A 19,890-nucleotide genomic window follows, 5' to 3' on the forward strand; every position below is an offset into this window, starting at 1 on the left:
GATTGTGATTCAAAGCAAGCCTGCACAGGAAAGTCTGGGAGACTCTTTTCTCTAGTTAACCACCAGAAAACTGGAAGTGGGGCTTTGGCTCAAAGTGGTAGAGCAGTAGTAGCCTTGAGCAAAAGAGCTCAGAGACAGCTCCCAGGCTGTGAATTCAAGCCCCATGACTGACCAAAAAAAAAAAAATAGCCAGGCATGGGTGGCTCAGGCTACTTAGGGCACGATGATCCTAGGATCATGGTGGGAAGGTGAGAAAAGACCATGAGGCTATTACCTCAGAAAAAGCTAGGAGTGGAGCTCAAGTGGTAGAGTGCTAAGTTTGAGCACAGAGAGGTTCAGAGTCAGCACCAAGACCCTGAGGACTAGCCAAAAAAAGGAAAGTAGTTGAGCTCCTATCCTGTGTCAGGGTCTGTTCTCAGTGATGGGGGATATAATAGCAAATGAAAAAAATTCCATATCTCGACTGTTATTCTACATCATTTATTATCTTTTTTTGCCCTGTGAAATTGAGTTTAAATTTCAAGACTTGTTACAGCCACAGCATTATCTTGGATGAGCTTAAATTTAAAAAAGAAATAGCAGGAATGAAGGTAGAGAATTTATTAGTTTATATAACTGGAAAAGCCAGGTTATTGTATTAGTTTCAGACATGGTTGGATCTAGGAATTTTTAGATGATGTCATAGGGACTTTGTTTTGTTATTTTCTGTGTTTCAGTTCTGCTTTATGTGGTAATAAACTAGGTTTAGATTTTTTTTTTTGCCTATCCTGGGGCACTAGCTTGGGCTTTCTAAAGGATAGTGCTCTACCCCTTGGAGCAACAGCACCACTTCTTTTTTTTTTTCTGTGTATGTAGTACCTAGGAATTGAACCCAGGGCTTTGGTACTCTAGATGAGCACTTCCTGAGAACAGTGTCTTACCATGTAGGTAAAAGGCTTATGATCTTGTCTCTGCCTTCCAAGTGCTGGGATTATAGATACTGAATACCTGTACAGCCAATCAAGGCTTTTGTATATGTTGTTTCCTCCTCCTCCTCCTTTTTTTTTTTTTTTCTTTTTGCAGTCCTTAGGCTTGAACTCTGGCCTAGGGACTGTCCTTGGACACTTTTTGCTCAAGGATAGCACTCTGCCACTTGAGCCATAGCGCCACTTCTGGCTTTTTTTCTATGTATGTGGTACCAAGGAATTGAACCTGGGTCCTCGTGTATGCTAGGCAAGCACTCCACCACTAGGCTAAACTCCAGGGTGGGGCCTTCTGTTATTGCTCAACTTTTTGTGGTTGGTACTGCGGCTTGAACTCAGGGTCTGGGCATTATCCCTGAGCTCTTTTGCTCAAGGCTAGTAATCTACCTCATTGAGCCACAGCCCACTTCCAGTTTTCTGACGGTTAATTGGAGATAGAGAATCTCATGGACTTTCTTGCCCAGGCTGGCATTAAAGATCCTTAGATCTTGACCTCTTAAGTAGCTAGGATTACAGGTGTGAGCCACTAAGGGTCCGGCTTGCTCAACTTTTTTTTTTTTTTTTTTTTTTTACTTGTTAAATGGAGATAGGGTTTTTGGACTTTCCTACTTGAACTGGCTTTAAATGACAATTCTCAGATCTCAACCTCCTGAGTAGCTCAGATTACAGAAGTGAGCTAATAATACCTGGTTTCTAGTATTTTTTTTACTATAAAATGAAGGTTTACCGTCTATATTTGGTTGTTGTGACTCTTTAATATCAATGTAGAGACTTTACTGTATTTTGATACTAGTTTTTTTTTAATAGATTCTTGAAGGATGTAGGCCAAAATGATAGTGTGTTGCTCTTTTTTTATTAAAAATTTTTATTAATACGGATTTTTTTACATCATATTTCAAATGTCAAGTTTAACAAACAAGTATTCAAGAATGGAATTTCTTTATGCAATCACTGGCACATAAATTTAAGAACAAAATTAAAGTTAAGCTGAGACTTTCTATGTCATAGATACATATTGATCTATACATCAATATATCTATAGAATATATTAAGATTTGCTTTAAATGACTGTCTTGAATATCTTACAGTTCATTTATTTTGAAAGTAAAATTTGGTATTTATACATCAAATGTATGCTGTAAATAATTAAATATTATTTAGTGCGCTCTTCCTGTTATTATTGTCTGCTTATATTTAAGAATTTAATGATGATAAACATGTTGGATTTGAGTTTCACCTAGGAAGTGATACTTAAGAGTTGCATCAAGAGTGTTAGTGTATTAGGGTATGGTTAGGATGATTAACTCCAAACTCTGACATTTAATTGCTGTTTAGTCATACGAAAGACTTAAGCATACCGATTCAAATGGTATTTCAAAGATCAAGTTAATATTTGCAAAGGATTGAGTCAGTTCGATTTGACAATACTGTGATATATTTAAGTCAGTTTCTTTAAAATCTGACAAATTCGTATTGGCAGGGTGCTCCTTTTAATGTTATAAAGCCTTTATAATAAATAAAATTGATGATTATTTAAAAATAACCTTAACGTTCTTAAAATGGATGTTTTAATGGTAAAACATTTATGTTTTTAGATTAGTCTGTAGGAGAAAAATGTCTTTGTTTTAAGAAATTCTTTGTGTGTGTGTGTGTGTGTGTTTTGCCAGTCCTGTGCCTTGAACTCAGGTCCTGGGCACTGTCCTTGGACTTTCTCAAGTCTAGTGGTCTGCCACTTGAGCCACTTCCAGCTTTTTCTGTGTATGTGATACTGAAGAATTGAACCTGGGTCTTCATGCATGCTAGACAAGCACTGTTCCACTAGGCCAAACTCCTGGCCCTGCTGTTTGCATTTTCAAAATAATTCTTACAGATATTATATCTTAAACTTTGAGCTTGTGTTCTTTTTGGTGCTGGGAATAGAGGTTGAGTGCTTGCTTAGCATGCATGAAGTCCTGGATTTGATTCCTCAGTACCACGTTAACAGAAGAAGTCAGAAGTGGCACTGTGGCTCAAGTGGTTGAGCACTGTCCTTGAGTATAGAGCGGCTGAGAAACAGGCTCAGTGCTTAGGCACTGAGTGCAAGCCCTATGACTGGCAAAAGAACCCAAGATTGTATTCTTAAATTTTGAGACATCCTCTAGACATACTCAAAGATACTTGATACTGCATACAAGCCCAGAGGGCTTACAGTTTTGAGTCATTCTCCTTGTTGCAAAGATGTTACCTTGTATAAATTTGTCTTACATACTGATGAGTGAATAGCTTCAAGTTAATTTATTCTAGGATTAGATAAACAGCTAAAACCAGTATGAACAAGGATATGTGTATTACAGGAAAAATAAAGTATAATCTATATTAAAAGTAAAAAGTAAATTTATGAATATTAATATTAGTTACTAATCATAGCATGCCCCATAGCATGCCCTGCATATTGAAATGTTTTTTTCCTGAGATTTCCTTGAAATTAAGTTGTTACTCAATACTTTTTGTTTTTTCCTTCTTTTTAGATAGAGTATTCATTTTTATGTAAAAATTTCAAGCCAAACATTACACTGATTATTTTATCCTTAGGTCTGTTTGCTGTTGGGAATGTTATAGGATTTTGGTTGGGAATTTCTCTATGTTTGCGCTTTTTGAATTTGCTAAAAAATATACTTTAGACTTTCAAAGTGAACAAGAAATTTGTCTTCTCTCTGCTAGGAGGCAGGTGGAAGTCATCATAAAGTTTCTGTTTCACCTGTTGTCCATGTTCGGGGGCTCTGTGAATCGGTGGTGGAAGCAGACCTTGTGGAAGCTCTGGAAAAATTTGGGACAATATGGTAAGGACAATAGGAACTTTGTGCAAATTGAAACTGAATATGGGACAGACCTTGCTTGATTGATCTAAGTCTTGATGCTTAGCATTGTATGTATGTGTAAAGTTTATATCTCTTTAGAAAAAAATTTTTTTTCAGGTTTTGAGACAAGAGTCTTGCCATGTAGCTCAGGATAGCCTAGAACTTGCTATGTAGCAAAATCTGGCATCAAATTTCTTTTTATTTTATTGTTTTGCTGGTCCTGGGGCTTGAACTCTGAGCCTGGGTTCTGTTCCTGAGCTTTTTGCTCAAGGCTAGTGCTCTACTGCTTGAGCCACAGTATATCACTTTCAACTTTTTCTGAGTTTATTGAAGATAAGAGTCTCACATGTTTTTCTTCCTGGACTGGCTTTGAACCACGATCCTCAAATTTCAACTTCCTGTGTAGCTAAGATTTCATACTTGAGCCACCAATGTCTGGCCAAAATTTTTTTTTTTTTTTGGTCGGTTGTGGGGCCTGAACTCTGTGCCTGGGCATTGTCCCTCAAGGCCAGTGCTCTACCACTTGAGCCATAGTGCCACTTCCTGGCCAAACTTAAAAAAAAATAATTAGCTTACAGGACCGGGAGCATGGCCTAATGGTAGAGTGCTTGCCTAGCATGCATGAAGCCCTGGGTTCAATTCCTCAGTACTTCATACACAGAAGAAGCCAGAAGTGGTGCTGTGGCTCAAGTGGTAGAGTGCTAGCCTAACACTAGCTCAAGGACAGTGCCCAGGTCCTGAGTTCAAGCCCCAGGACTGGCAAATAAATAAAGTAGCTTACATTAGTTATTGTTACATTTCCGTACATGTTTACAATGTATCCCAGTCATATCCTTCTGTTACTTTCCCTTTTCTCTCTGCTTCAAGCCTTGCCAAAGCAATTTCAAAGATTTCATTGTTCTATTTTCAGTTTCAGCTTTATTTTTTATTTTTTATTTTTTGCTGCTTCTGGGCCTTGAACTTGGCCTGTACTCTGTTCCTGATCCTCTCTATGCTCAAGGCTAGAGCTCTGTCGGTTGAGCCAAGTACCCCTTCTGGCCTTTTTTGTTTATGTGGTACTGAGGAACCCAGTGCTTCATTCATGTAGGCAAGCAGTCTACTACTAAGCCACATTCCCAACCCCTCATTGTTCTGCTCTCATAGTTGCAAACAAGTTTTTTTCGGTTGTCTTCAAGACCTCTTTTATCCTTCTTGTTAGTTCAACCTCCCTTCTTCCCCTTTTCCCCCTCCCCCAAGCTCACATCTTATTTCTCTTTTTCTTCTACCATTCTTTTCCCATGGCTTCAAACTTTTGGGTCTCCTACTTCAGCCACTTCAATGCTGGCATTGCAGGCACAATCTATCTTTGGAATATTCTGTGCTTAGTTTTCTTCAGTGTTGTAGCTTGAAAATGCCTAGGCAAGTGCTCTGTCACTGCTTTTTTTTTTTTTTTTTTTGAGTGGGGGAGTATTGGGGCTTGAACTCAGGGCCTTGTGTGCTGACCTATAGCCACAGCTTGTTACAGCTGCACAGTGCTTGTTATTTTTAACCTTCCTAGGATGATGCATAGGTTTATTTTGTGGGTCTGTGAACCCCTATTACTCTGTAATAAATTTGCATATAAAAATTTTAAGTGAAATCATAACAAGAGTGAATATGCTGCTCAAAATAGTAAAAAAATCCAAATAGTTTTGCGGTGTATCTGTTCTCTTATTTTGGATAATGTAGAATTGGGTTTTATATTTTTTGATGAATATAGAGCTTTTTGTTACAGGCATCTTACATCTTAGCACAAGACTAATTCGATTGTCCAAGGGTGTTCTAATGGTAAATAAGTGGTGTCTTGTCTTATAGTTATAATGAGATGACATGTCTGCTTTATTTTTATTTTAGTATATTTAGAGATTTTAAAAAATGAATTTCTCTTTTCCTTCCTTCCTTCCTTCCTTCCTTCCTTCCTTCCTTCCTTCCTTCCTTCCTTTCTTCCTTCTGTTCTTCTTTTCTTTCTTTCTCTTTCTTTCTTGTCATGGTACTGGAACTCTGGGCCTGGGTGCTATCCCTGAGCTCTTCAGCTCAAGGCTACGGCCCTACCCCTGGAGCCACAGCACCACTTCCTTAAAATGAATTTCTATGATGTATAATTTTTTTTTTTGGTTTTGATAGTTCTGTGAACTGTTAAGATCACTAGGCAATCTAAACTGAAATATGAAAATTGAAGATAAAATGTAGTGATAAGATAACCTGATTGCTTTAATTTTGTGAAAAAGCGTTAATAAAATATTTTGTAAAAAGTTTGAGTGTTGAAAGGGCAATGCATAAATAGTAATAGGGATAGTAAGAGAAACAAGTAGAAATGGTACTAGGTGATACCTTCCTGTGTGCATCATTTTATTGATTACTTTGATGACCCCATTAAGTGACATACGACTTGGCAGACCTTTAATGCACAACTCCAACACTTGAAAAACCAATTGTAGAGATTGTATATCCTTATAGGTATTAAGTGCCCCGTGGACTTGGTAAGGCCTATATGTTGAGATAACACTAATATGACTATCAATTCTCAGTCATTTGTAGTGAAAGTCATTAAAAGTTAAATCTAGGAGAGTTATGTATTTATATATTTAAGCAACTCTTTAATCTTTACATGAGACTAACTCCATTCTGTAAAGACCTTCTAATGGTTAATAAGTGGTGTCTTGAATTCTGGAGTCAATGAGATGACTTATCTGTTTTACCTTTCCTCTAGTACATTTAAGGATTCTTAATATTTTATGAATATATGGTTTTGGGGCCTGGAGATCACTAGATAAGCACTTTACCATTTGAGTCATACTCCACTCTTAAAAGTAATTATTGGGGGGGGAGGGAAATGGGTACCAAGACATGTGAAAGGGTATCAATGTACGTGAATTAATGCACCTTCTATCTGGCAAATATCATGTAACCCTTTTACTAATTACAATAAAAAATGCAAAAAAAAAGGTAATTATTACTGTTACTGGGGCTCGATCTTAGGGCTTGGGTGCTGTCCTTTAGTTTTTTTTTTTTTGCTCAAGACTGACATTCTACCACTTGAGCCATATTTTCCCTTCTGGCTTTTTGATGTTTATTATAAGAATCTCAATGGATTTTTTCTGCCTGGTTGGTTTTGAACTACAACCGTTAGATCTTAGCCTTGTAAATAGCTAGAATTATGGTTATAAGCCACTGGGGACTGGCTTATGATTTTCTATTTTTCATCGGTAGCTCATGCCTGTAAATCCTAGTTACTCTAGAGGGTGAGATCTGAGGGTCATGGTTCAAAGCCAAATGAGGCAAGAAAGTTCATGAGACTCTTCAGTTAACCACCAGGAAGCCAGAAGAGGAGTCATGGCTCAAGTGGTAGAGCACTAGCCTTGAATACAACACAAAAGCTCAAATATAGAACCCAGACCCTCAGTTCAAGCTCTAGGACCAGCACCAAAAAAAATTTTTTTTTTCTATTTTTCATATACAAGACTTTAGAGCATCAGTGAGGAGGCTGTTTCTGAAGATAGAAGGACAAACAAGGAAGGTCTGTAGAAAGTGCAGTAATAGTTACCATTTTTTAAGGCTCTGCAGTATACCAGCTAATAACCTTGTTATTGCTCTCTTCAAGTTTTAAAAATTAGGAAGATGGCTAGGCACTGGTGGCTCATGCTTGTAATCCTAGCTACTTGGGAGATTGAGATCTGAGGATCGTGGTTCAAAGCCAGCCCAGGAAGAAACATATGTGAGACTTTTACCTCTAACAAACTACTCAGAAAAAGCCAGAAGTAGTAGAGCACTAGCCTGCAGCCTTGAGCACAGAGAGGCTCAGGGATAGAGACCAGGCCCTGAGATCAAGCCTTAAGACTGGCAACAACAAATAAATAAAAATTGGGAAGCTAAAATTTATAAGAATGATATTCTGCACTGTGAAGTGATTGATTTCTTATTAGTACTTTATCATTTTCAATTGCTAAAGTACAGAAGTAGATCTTAATTGAGAAGCACTGGTTAACTGACTTGATGTGATTCATTTGGCCCAATCTAACAGCAAGCATGTTATTTGTGGTTTTAGATATTACTAAGGTTCTTGTTACAATGAATTGAGAACATGTTTCCTCTGTTTTGAGCTATATACTGTTGGTTTTTCTTTTCCTCCATTTCTTTGTTATTCACGTTTGTATTAAAATACATTTTAAGCTGGGTGTGGTGGCTTATGCCTGTAATTCTAGCTACTCATAAGGCTGAGATCTGAGGATCTCGGTTCAAAGCTACCCTGGGCACGGAAGAACTGGAGACTATCTCCAGTTAACCACTAGAAAATGGGAAGTGGGGCTGTAGCTCAAGGGGTAAGGTGGTAGCCTTGAGCTGAAGAGCTCCAGGACAGTGCCCAGGCCCAGAGTTCAAGCTCCAGGACCCATCACAAAAAAAAAGAAAGAAAAAAACCCCTAAAAATATACTTAAAAAATACATTATGAAAAGTAAATATCTTACCCTTCTGCCATAGGCAGTCATGATTACCATAGTCTAGTGAATATCTTTGTATCTTTTTAGGAGTTCTTTGAAAGTATTATGAGCCAGGTACAGGTGGCTCACCCCTGTAGGAAAAAAAAAATCTATATACACCAACAAAAAAGGATAATTAAAAGTACAATCAGTTCTTCGATACTGTTGGGCAAGAAAAATATAGGGTAGTTTGCGCCATTTAGGGTTTTTTGCTAGCCTTTATAAAGTTTATTGCAGTTGATTTCTATATATCAGTAGCAGAAGAACAAACTGAGTGATATATATCATTAATATCCTAGAGGAGTGCATGAAATGGGTAAGTTGGCAATCATAGGACACTAAACTTAAAACGTGTATCATCTACCTGATCTACAATTTCTGTGCATGATTAAGAGTTGATTTATATTGGACATTAGTAAATTAAACTGTCTGACTTGACACCTTTTTTTTTTTTGCCAGTCCTGGGCTTGAGCTCAAGGCCTGAGCACTGTCCTTGGACTTTTTCAAGGCTAGAACTCTACCACTTGAGCCTCAGCACCACTTCTGGCTTTTTCTATATATGTGGTACCAAGGAATCGAACCCGGGTCTTCGTGCATGCTAGGCAAGCACTTTAACCACTAGGCCAAACTCCCGGCCCTTGACACATTGTTTTTTTTTTAATTGAAGTCTGCTTTTACTTGTTTGAGAATAAGTAATGTTAATTTAACTTGTTATGTTTGGATATTCCCTTTTCAGTTATGTCATGATGATGCCATTTAAACGACAAGCTCTAGTGGAATTTGAAAACATAGATAGTGCCAAAGAATGTGTGACATTTGCTGCAGAAGAGCCGGTGTACATTGCTGGTCAACAGGCTTTTTTCAACTACTCTACAAGTAAAAGGATTACTCGGCCAGGAAATACTGATGATCCATCAGGAGGCAACAAAGTTCTCCTGTTGTCAATCCAGAATCCTCTTTATCCAATCACAGTGGTACGTATTTTATTATGACAAACTATGTACAGAGTGGCCAACTTGGTTTTTCTTAATCTGCCAACTGTTTTTAAATAATTTTAAAATTATTAAAAACCTTTTTATTTTTTGGTAGGTTGTGAGGCTTGAACTCTGGGCCTCAGCGATGTCCCTGAGCTCTTCAGCTCAAAGCTGCTGCACTACCTCTTGAGCTACAGTGCTACTTCTGGTTTTCTAGTGGTTAATTGGACATAAGAGTCTCAGGTCCTTTTGAGCCTGGACTGGCTTTGAAACTCAATCCTCTCATCTCAGCCTCCTGAGTAGCTAGGATTACAGGCGTGAGCCACTGTGCCCGGCAAATTATTAAAAATCTTAATTTTGACTATCAAGTTTAATGAACAAGAAATCATGAACACTAAAATAAAACAACAAAAAAGGAAGTCATTAAGTAGGCTTATTAGAATTTTAAAAAATTATCCTGGGAGCCAGGAGTGGTGGCTCATGCCTATAATCCTAGCTACTCAGGAGGCCGAGATCTGAGGATCAAGGTTCAAATCCATCCCCGAACAAAAAGACCTGAGACTCTTAGCTCCAATTAACCTCTAGAAAACGGGAAGTGGGGCTTGGCTCAGGGTAGGGCAGTAGCCTTGAGCTGAAGAGCTCAGGGACAGTGCATACTGGAGTGCAAGCCCCATGACCCACCAAAAAAAAGAAGGAATTATCTTTTTTCTGATAAGGAGTTATAAATAAACTTGTTGGAAATAGTTCAGAAACGTCATTCATTAATATACCAGACTGTAAGCATCAATTAAGTAATGATAGTGCCCCAATAGTGCATTAAGATGTGCATATCATAGTCTAATTTTTAAAATTATGTGTTTTTTGGTTTGGGTCTTGGGGTTTGAACTTAGGGTCTGGGTGCTATTTCTGAGGCTTTTGTGCTCAAGATTAAAGCTTTACCACTTGAACCACAGCTCCACTTTTGGCTTTTTTTCCTTTGTGGGAGTGGGGGGGGGCAGTAGTAGTTAGGGTCATGGATGGCTTTGAACTTTGATCCTCAAATCTCAGTCTCCTGAGTCAATAGAATTACAGACCTGAGCGATCAATGCCCAGCTCATGGCATAGCTTATTTAAAACTCATTTATTTACTTAAAATTTCCCACTGCTTTGTACTTTCAAAAAGTTATATGACTAGAATTTTTTTTCTTAAAGTGCTTTTCAGATGTTTCATTGGAACTTATCTAATGTTGTATTAGGAAAGAACTGAGATATATTGAAAGTTTTAAAAACTAACTTTTTAGCTTGAGAGTAGCACAATTCAGCAATAGACTGCCAGCCTAACATGTGTGAAGTCCTAAGGGTTTGATCCTCAATAACACAGATTAAAAAAAAAAGTTTTAATTAGTAAATAATTGAATGTCTTGAACATTGTCAAATGAAGTGTAGGTTTAATGTTCTAAATGAAAAATTCTGTTTTTTCCTTCTAGGATGTGTTGTATACTGTATGCAACCCGGTTGGAAAAGTACAACGCATTGTTATATTCAAGAGAAATGGGATACAGGCAATGGTTGAATATCCTTTATTTGTAAATTTGTTAGGTCTATGAATGCTGTGTAACTTACATTTAGCTTTTTACTTAGCTATTTCTAGACAAGCAATGTTGACGGTTCTGCACTCTACATTCTACTTAGCTTAGATTTGAAGATGTTATTAAAGAATAACTCGGTATAATGCAACAGCCCCATACCTCATCCTATACATTGTGAGTGACACTATTTGATAACATATACACATATGCTCTTTTTTTTTTTTTTTTTTTTTTTTTTTGCCAGTCTTGGCTTGAACTCAGGGCCTGAGCACTGTCCTTGGGCTTTCTCAGGGCTAAATCTCTACCGCTTGAGTCACAGCACTACTTCTGGCTTTTTTATGCATGTGGTATTGAAGAATTGAACCTGGGTCTTCTTGAATGCTTGGCAAACACTCTACCACTAGGCCCAACTTCCAGCACCATCACATGTACATTTTTATGATTTAACACAAATGACCTCTGACTTTTCTTGAAATAATTTAAAATTAGCACAACTTTAGCTTCACAATAGAATCTTTTTTACCTTTTCTTTTTGCCAGTCTTAGGGCTTGAACTCAGGACCTTAGCACTGCCCCTGAGCTGCTTTTGCTCAAGTCTAGTGCTCTACTTACTACTTGAACCACAGTGCCATTTCTGGCTTTTTCTGTTTCTGTGGTACTGAGGAATTGAACCCAGGGCATTATGCACACTAGGCAAGCTCTACCACTAAGCCACATTTCCAGCCTTCTTACCTTTCTTTATTGGACCTTCTAATGGTCACTAATATAAGATCTGTTTTTTAAATCTATGTTAAATTTGTTATATGTTGGATAAAAAGAGCAAGTTACAAAATCATATACCTATGTATAATGTTTATATATGCATATATATCTAATGTATATATAGATATATATCTTATGTACATACGTGTGTGTGTGTGTGTGTGTGTGTGTGTGTGTGTGTGTGTGTATGATAGGTTTTTTTTAGCCAGACCTGGGGCTGAGCCTAAGCACTGTCCCTGAGCTCTCTCAAGGCTAGTGCTCTACCACTTGAGCCACAGCACCACTTCCAGCTTTTTCTGTGTATGTGGTCCCGAGGAATGGAACCGTGCGCTTCACATACTAGGTGAGCACTCTGCTACTAGGTGAGCACTCTGCCACTAGGCCACACTCCCAATGGAGCTTGAACTCAGGGCCTGAGCACTCTCCTTGGACTTTCTCAAAGCTAGAGCTCTATCACTTGAGCCACTGCACCACTTCCGACTTTTTGTATGTGGTACCAAGGAGTAGAACTCTTTCTGCATGCTAGGCAAGCACTCTACCACTAGGCCAAATTCCCAGCCCCCTCCCACCCCTCTTTTTTTTTTTTTTTTAGATTGAAGTGGTTCTGTTTTTTTTTTCTTTTTGGCGATTGTGGGGCTTGAACTCTGAGCTCTTCATCCCAAGGCACCTTACCCCTTGAGCCACAGTGCCATTTCTGGTTTCTTACGGTCTTTAGTGCTCTAGTGCTTGGGCTGGCTTTGAACCGTCATTCTCACATCTCAGCCTCCTGAGTAGCTAGGATTATAGGCGTGAGCTACCTCACCCAGCTTTGACTCTGGGTTTTTTTTTAACCTGGATGTTCCGCTTGTTAGGCAAGTGTTCTACCATTTAAGCCATGCTTCCGGCCCTTTTTACTTTAGGTTATTTTTCAGATAAGGTCTTCTGTTTTTTGTCCAGGATGGGCCTGGATTGCCAGCCTTCTACTTAGGCCTTTTTTTAGTAGCTAGGAATCACAGATGACATCACCACTGCCTGACATTGTTGACAGAGGTGAGATCTTGGTAATTTTTTTTATTTTTTTTTATTTTTTTTTGCCAGTCCTAGACTTGACCTCAGGGCATGAGCCCTGTCCTTGGACTTTCTCAAGGCTAGAGCTCTACCACTTGAACCTCAGCACCACTTCCGGCTTTTTTCTATGTATATAGTACTGAGGAATTGAACTCCGGTCTTTGTGCATGGTAGGCAAGCACTCTACCAGTAGGCCAAACTCCTGGCCCAGGTCTTGGTAATTTTTTTTTTTTTTTCCCCACCTCTTGAGTAGCTGTAATTACATGAGATTATATGTGTGAGGCACTGCACTTGGCCTTGAAGTCATTTAAAAAACAAAATTTTGATAGTGATTAAAAAACTATAAAATTGAGATTGTGAAGTGATTATGTAATACAATGCCATTTCAGAAGTAATATATAAAAAATCAAGTGTTTGTTTTGAATTGCTTAGGTTTTTTTTTTTTGTTATTTACTTCTGATGACTTAGAAGGATTGACTGTAGGCAGTTTGACTCTATGATGCTTTCTTTTATACCCTTAATCTTAAATATAAATTCTTCAACTGATGTAGTATTTCATGCCTATATTTCTAGTTAGTTGGGATAGTGAAGACTGGAAGGCTCCGGGCCAACCTGAGCAAAAGCCAACCTGAGCAAAAAGTTAATAAAAACTCAGTCTTAATAACAAAGTGGGAAAGGTAGCATGCCCCTGTCATTCAGTCAGGAGGAGAGGGAGAGGGATTGTAGACCAGACCAGCTATGGGCATAAATAGAAGACTTTTCAAAAAGAATGAAAGCCAAAAAGACAGTGGCATGGCTCAAGTGGAAGAGCACCTGCCTAGCAAAAAAGGGTCTTGAATTCACACATTTGTAGTACTACTACCACCACAAATAAAAATGAATGTATATATATAAAATTTTATGTAAGAAAACATTTCCAGAAGTAAAAGATTTTTATTTTTAGTCCTTTGAAATTTTAAAATGGGGGGATTGGGGTAATGAATAGAGGAGTTCTAGTTACATTTGCCAGATAGTGAGTGCATTACTTCTCACCCATTGATACTCCTTAAACATTGGATACTTTAAACTATATTTCCTTAATAGAGCTTTTATGTTTGAATCCGTCCTTTGTGCTCAGAAAGCTAAGGCGGCACTCAATGGAGCAGATATATATGCTGGATGTTGCACACTAAAAATTGAATATGCAAGGGTAAATACTTTTTTTTTCAATGCTTTATTAAATATTTATGCTTTGACTATATAATTTGAACTTACTTTATTTTCAATTTTAACAGCCAACTCGTCTAAATGTTATTAGGAATGACAATGACAGTTGGGACTACACTAAACCATATTTAGGAAGACGAGGTAGGTATTTTGTACATTTGAAAATGTACTTACATTGGCTGAGAGAGTTTTACAAGCATTTAGGTTTCTTTTTTCTGAGATGGACTAGTTAATTCAAATGAAAATCTTGTTGGTAAATGCTTTTATTACAAAAGGCCCTGTATGCTGGAAATAACCTCGAACATTAGTGCCCCCTACTGGTATGTATTGAGCTATTTATATTTAGTTCAACAAGGTGCCCAAACATACAGGCACGAGCGCAGTTCAAGGACTTGCATTTCTCCAAGCAGCTCTCTCTCTTTGGAGGAGAGGAAACTGATTTCAGACTATTCCTTACAAACTGCAAACTTGCACACTGCTTCTCCATGGAAAGGACTTTCCCCCCAAGCTGGACAAGGCATTAAGAAGGATAGAGGACTCCAGCAGGCTGACTCTACACTTCATCATGCACAACATCGGCATCAGCAAAAAGCCCTCTGCAAAACTCAGACTTGCAATTCACCTTGACTGCATACTGCATGCACCACCACCCCACGTTTTCAGAGGAGGACACTTAACAGTACTTCAGACTTGCATGGGATGAACACCATGATAGACTGTGCCCATTTATATATGTATGTATATATTGGTCTGATTTCCCTTACAGTTTCAGCTATAGAATTTAAGTCTTCACTAACGGAAACTAGACTTTATTTACAATGTTAATGCCCATTACTGTAACTGTTTTCAGTAGAGTCAAATTGTTAATTGGAAAATAACCAAGGTCAGTTTATTTATTTAGAGGTCTTGGGAATTGCCCATGATTAATCAATCCACACAAATAGTAAAGATACGTGGATTAGAAAGATGTACACTTGGCTGGGAGTATAGCTCAGTGGTAGAGTGTGCTTAGCATGCACAAGACTGTTTGATTTTCAGCAACATCTTCCCCTCAAAAAAGAAGGTGCATTTTTGATGCACTTATATTTACTTTTTTTTTCTCTCAATTACGAACCTTGAGCAGAAATTCTAGCATTGGAAAAAAATGTATTATATGTAAATGGTGTTTTTTGTGTGGTTTGATTTTTGTAAAGTGGCTGTTTATAAGTTGTCACTTTCTGTAATTAAGGTTATTAATGTTTGTATAACTAGAAAACTTGGTATTTTAAATATAGGTGAAAGTAACATGTTTGTTCATGATAGAATATATTTAAATATGATAAATCTGAAATTAAGCATTTTATTTGAGGTGCACTATCACATAATCCTATAAATGCTAAATTTCATCAGCATAGATTTGAGTGATAAAAATTGTTCAAATAACTGTGTGGCAATTCTGGAATATACAAATTAAAATGCGCATCTTGTAAAAACAAGGGGGCTGCAGTATTGGCTACATCTTAACTACAATATCAGTCTTTGGACCCATATTGGAAAAATTGAGTAGGTAAATTCAACTAGAAAAATAATTTGTGACATCTATAGTATTTTGGGTCATAGTTAATCTAGTGAGAATACTCCATCAAAAGAAAGATAATAAAATGTGTTGATCTTTGCATGTTCAAACATTTATGACTTTAGGATGATTTGCTTCTTTAACTCAACTTTGAGAAAGTCATCTTGTCATTAGCCTAATGCTATAAATAATTTTGTTTTGTAATACAACTTTGGCTAGACCCCAGCAACTTAATGGCAACTTGTTTAGCCTAGGCATTGTACAGTTGAATCCATTATTAGAAAACAAAACCTTAGCACTCGAACAATAACAGGACAAGTGGTTGATGAGAAATCTCTCACTTCTGTCAGTTTTTTTAAACACTTGTTTGGGGTTTTGTTCATTCATTTAAAGTAGAGTTTTGGTTGCATTTGTCTTAAAACATTAATAGTTCTTAAATGTTAACATGTATTTATAAAGTTCTGAATGTTACACAAAGCTAGACATTTAGTTTTTCATACAGTTCTAGTGAAATCTGTTTAGAAATGGGCAAGTAGGTTGTTAAATAATATAATTAAAGGAAGCAAAATAGTTATTTCTACTCTTAAAGATAATTTTCTGCCAAGACTAGCAGTTTATATTTTTATTTCTGAAGTGATCTTAACTTGAAGTCAGGGTGATAATTAAAATTGACTGCTGTGCCCAAATAAAACCTTCATATATCTTTTTCTGTGAGAAAAATAGGGCCCATTTAAAAAGCAGAATTTCATTTTCAAAAGTCTCATAGACCTAGTTATATTTTACTGTGAAGAATCCTTACTTTATCTCCAAGGAACCTTTCAAATATGTTAAACAAAAGTTAAATATTATATATATTATATAGTTATTATATATATTTTTTGAGCAAATTTCAAAGCTTACAAACCACTGTTTACAGTTGAATATATTCAGTGTTCATTTTCTGTTTACTTCTCTTATGTGACCGTATGTTAGGTAGTGACTGCTTTATATAAAAAATTAATAGTAATGAGAGTGAGTGGCTAAAAGATACCTTGGAAATCTGCTCTTCACTTTATGAATAAAGATTGTGTTTTTGTGTCTATACAGCAAGTTAGTGGTTAAATTAGAATCAATTGATTCCCAACATAGTTACTTTATAGCACTGTGTTAGTATAATTGAACTATGACGTTGTGGTTTTAGTTTTTTAAGATTTCTAGAAATAGATAAGTATTCAATGTTTGGTAGCTTGTGCTAAAGCAGAGGAATAGTAACAGAAGTGATTAGCAGAATGAATTGATTCAAGAGGACTGATACTTAAATGATGAGAGATATTGAATGCCATGTAAGAAAAAAAGGAATGGCATAAGCTTGAGATGCAATGACTTTGGGAAAGTGAGGGAAGGATCATATTAACTTACAAAGTATTTGGAAGAGTTTCAGATACTAAGTGTAGGAAGCTCCAGCATTGTAATGTGGGTAGAGGATTAGTTTCTATAATTATCAACATATTCTTAAATTTTAGGGTATATGGCCGTGTGTGGTGGCTCATGCCTGTAATCCTAGCTACTCAGAAGGCTGAGATGTGAGGATCACAGTTCAAAGCCATCCTGGGCATTAAAGACCGTGAGACTTATCCCCAGTTAACCACTCGAAAACCAGAAGTGGTGCTATGGCTCAAGGGGTAGGGTGGTAGACTTGAGTTGAAGAGCTGAGGGACAGCACCCAGGGCCAGAGATCAAGCCCCATGACTGACACCTCCCCCCCCCCAAAAAAAATTAGGGTGTCTGAAAATGTAAGGGAAGTTGTTTCTTGTTCCTAGTATTGGGTATGTAGAGACTAGATAGTAAGGGTGATGAAGAGTTTTTACATTGAATGGAAGTTGAACTAGATGATCTCCTTAGTCGTTTTAGATACTTAAAATGAGTAATTAAAACTATACTTTTCTAGGCTGAAGTGAAAGTTAAAGGTATTTCTCATCTCCCATAAACCTCATTTGTTTAGGTGACTAAGGAGTTACAGAAATACTCCCTCTGAATTTTCAAAGACCAGATGACCAGAATCTTCACACACACACACACACACACACACACACACACACACACAATCTTATTGGGCACTGTAATTTGATCAACAAACTTTAAATAATATTTTATATTCTTTAAAAAAATTACTAACCAACATAGGAAATGATACTTTAGAAACCTATTACTGGTATCTCAAGACTTGGGAAAATTGGCACGTCTTTCCTGAAAATATAGCTAGAATATAAAATTACCTTTAGAGTATTGTAGTATTCTCATCCAATAATGTAGCCCCCTTGGTTAGCATATTTATCTTGGCATATTTAAACGTTAGGGGTTGGTCATAGTTCTGCCTGATGTTAAGGTCTGTAGACAATGACCTGTCTACGACATAATATGAGCCAGTGATGTGCTAAATTTCAGCTCTCAAGTCAGTAGGTGTTTGTGATATGTGTATATACATATAAAGTACTCTGTGTTTACTGATTGTGAAACCATGTAATACAGGTTGTTGTTGGCTTATGCTGAAACTTCTTGAAAGAAGCCCACTTTGAAAATGTGTTGCTGTTGAAGCTAATAGTATGATTCAGGTACTGTCTTTCAAAAGTACTGCACTTAAAAGCTTGTTTTAAAGACATGTATTGGTAAAAACTTCTGTACAGTGTCAAACTCTAGCATTGTGTACATTCACTTTCTGCAAAGTATTCTCTTAATTTTGAAAGTGTGATTGTATCTGACATTTGCCAAAAAGATATTTTCAAGTTAAGTGGAATTTGTTAGATAGAATTATTTTCTTAAACTTTTGGTGTTTGTATTTAAATTGGACATGAATGGATGTTTAAAGCTAACAGGAGTCCTATTTCTTTTATGAAGTATAATGGATGTTTTGAATGGGTGCTTCCCATGTGAGAACTCTGCTTAAGTATTTGAGTCAAAATTGTTAAAACCATGTTTCTACTTTTGTGTCAGATAGAGGAAAGGGTCGCCAGAGACAAGCCATTTTGGGAGAACACCCTTCTTCGTTTAGACATGATGGCTATGGTAAGTTTGTCAAGGCAGAAGGAAAGTAGTATAGATGAACTATTAGAATTTTTGTATTTGTGATGTAGAATGGCATTATTTCTTGTCTGCATTTTTCCCACTTACCTGTTGTGGTTTATATGTTATCAGTCCCTTAATAATGTATTCAGGTGTCTAAAATTGTTTTTTTTTTGTTTTTGTTTTTGTTTTTTTTCAGGACACAGATATATCAAATAATTCTTGATAAACAGAGCTATTGAAGGGAATTGAAATTTTTTTGCTGTTACATTTTGTTTGGTTTGGTTTGGATTTGTAAAGGGCTCTGGTCTATAAGATGAACAAAAAGGAGTATTGTTCAGTCAGTAAGTTTATTTTCATTCAGCAATTGTAAGCAAACAGGAATTTTGAGTAATAAAGGCAGAAAGAATGCGGTATTTGTTCAAAAGGATAAATATTTTTGCTTTGACTTTTCTACAGTTGATACTTTGGCTTTGGTTAATTCATTTGTGTTTAATTTTACTTTTACGGCTTCTTGGCTTTTACTGTTTGCAATATTAATACATTAAGATTACAAAACCTAAAGTAATCATTCTCGGAGTTAGGCATCAGATTATTGTTCTTATAAGTAAATGCTGAAAATTGATGTTTTTAGCTGGCTATAATTAAACACTTTTTGGGGGAAGTTACCCACCTATTTTTTGTTTCAAGATTGAGAAATAATACTATTAGAAGTGGTAGAAAAATAGAACTTACTATATTGAACTCTGATTTATTGTCACAGAGCTGCTGGTGTTGTCTATTATCCTAAAGTTTCTTCCATATTTAACTTACAGCCCTTCTTAATTAAGTTTTGGCTTATTCCCTAGTATTTTTTTTTAAACATCTAAAAATTTTATTTCTTGTATGTGCATCTGAAGTACTTGTTCAAGGTATCCTGCTAGTGTATATAGCAAAGGAGTTGAAAAGATCTCTAATATCGAAACAATAGGCTAGGCGCAGTCTTGTTTTATTGTATTTCTTGATTATTTTTCTTAGTTGTTACTCTAAAAGTGAATTTTAAATAGGTTGTTGTGTTGTTTTGGTCTTGTAGTAAAGAAACTATTTGGAACCTATTGTACTTTGCATGATGAGAGGTTACAAACATAGTAGTTAAATAAGTCAGGGACAATTAAGTGCTAAAAACTGGTTAAATGTTTTGTCAAAGAAGGCTAGAAAAATCTTTTTTTTTTTTTGCCAGTCCTGGGCTTGAGCTCAGGGCCTGAGCACTGTCCTTGGACTTTCTCAAGGCCAGAGCTCTACCACTTGAGCCTCAGCACCACTTCCGGCTTTTTTCTATGTATGTGGTACCAAGGAATCGAACCCGGGTCTTCATGCATGCTAGGCAAGCACTTTAACCACTAGGCCAAACTCCCGGCCCCTAGAAAAATCTTTGACAGAATAAATGGACAAAGAAGTAGGGCTAGTG

General features: G+C 36.8%; 1 protein-coding gene across 3 annotated transcripts in view; it reads left to right on the plus strand.

Moving 5' to 3' along the window:
- Window positions 1-19,890, plus strand: part of Hnrnpll (heterogeneous nuclear ribonucleoprotein L like) — a 37,267-nt gene that overhangs the window by 4,181 nt on the left and 13,196 nt on the right. For 2 of the 3 annotated variants that reach the window (XM_090337124.1, XM_090337122.1), the window contains 6 exons: window positions 3,663-3,781; window positions 9,030-9,267; window positions 10,734-10,819; window positions 13,736-13,832; window positions 13,918-13,990; window positions 18,375-18,446. In XM_090337124.1, coding sequence (XP_090193250.1) covers window positions 9,037-9,267; window positions 10,734-10,819; window positions 13,736-13,832; window positions 13,918-13,990; window positions 18,375-18,446 — 559 coding nt within the window. In that variant the 5' untranslated portion in view covers window positions 3,663-3,781; window positions 9,030-9,036. The remainder of the gene's footprint in view (window positions 1-3,662; window positions 3,782-9,029; window positions 9,268-10,733; window positions 10,820-13,735; window positions 13,833-13,917; window positions 13,991-18,374; window positions 18,447-19,890) is intronic. The other variant, XM_090337123.1, reaches the window with a different exon arrangement.

The sequence above is a fragment of the Megascapheus bottae genome, chromosome 7 (assembly GCF_031878675.1).
Source record: "Megascapheus bottae isolate mThoBot1 chromosome 7, mThoBot2.hap1, whole genome shotgun sequence".
NCBI lineage: Eukaryota > Metazoa > Chordata > Mammalia > Rodentia > Geomyidae > Megascapheus > Megascapheus bottae.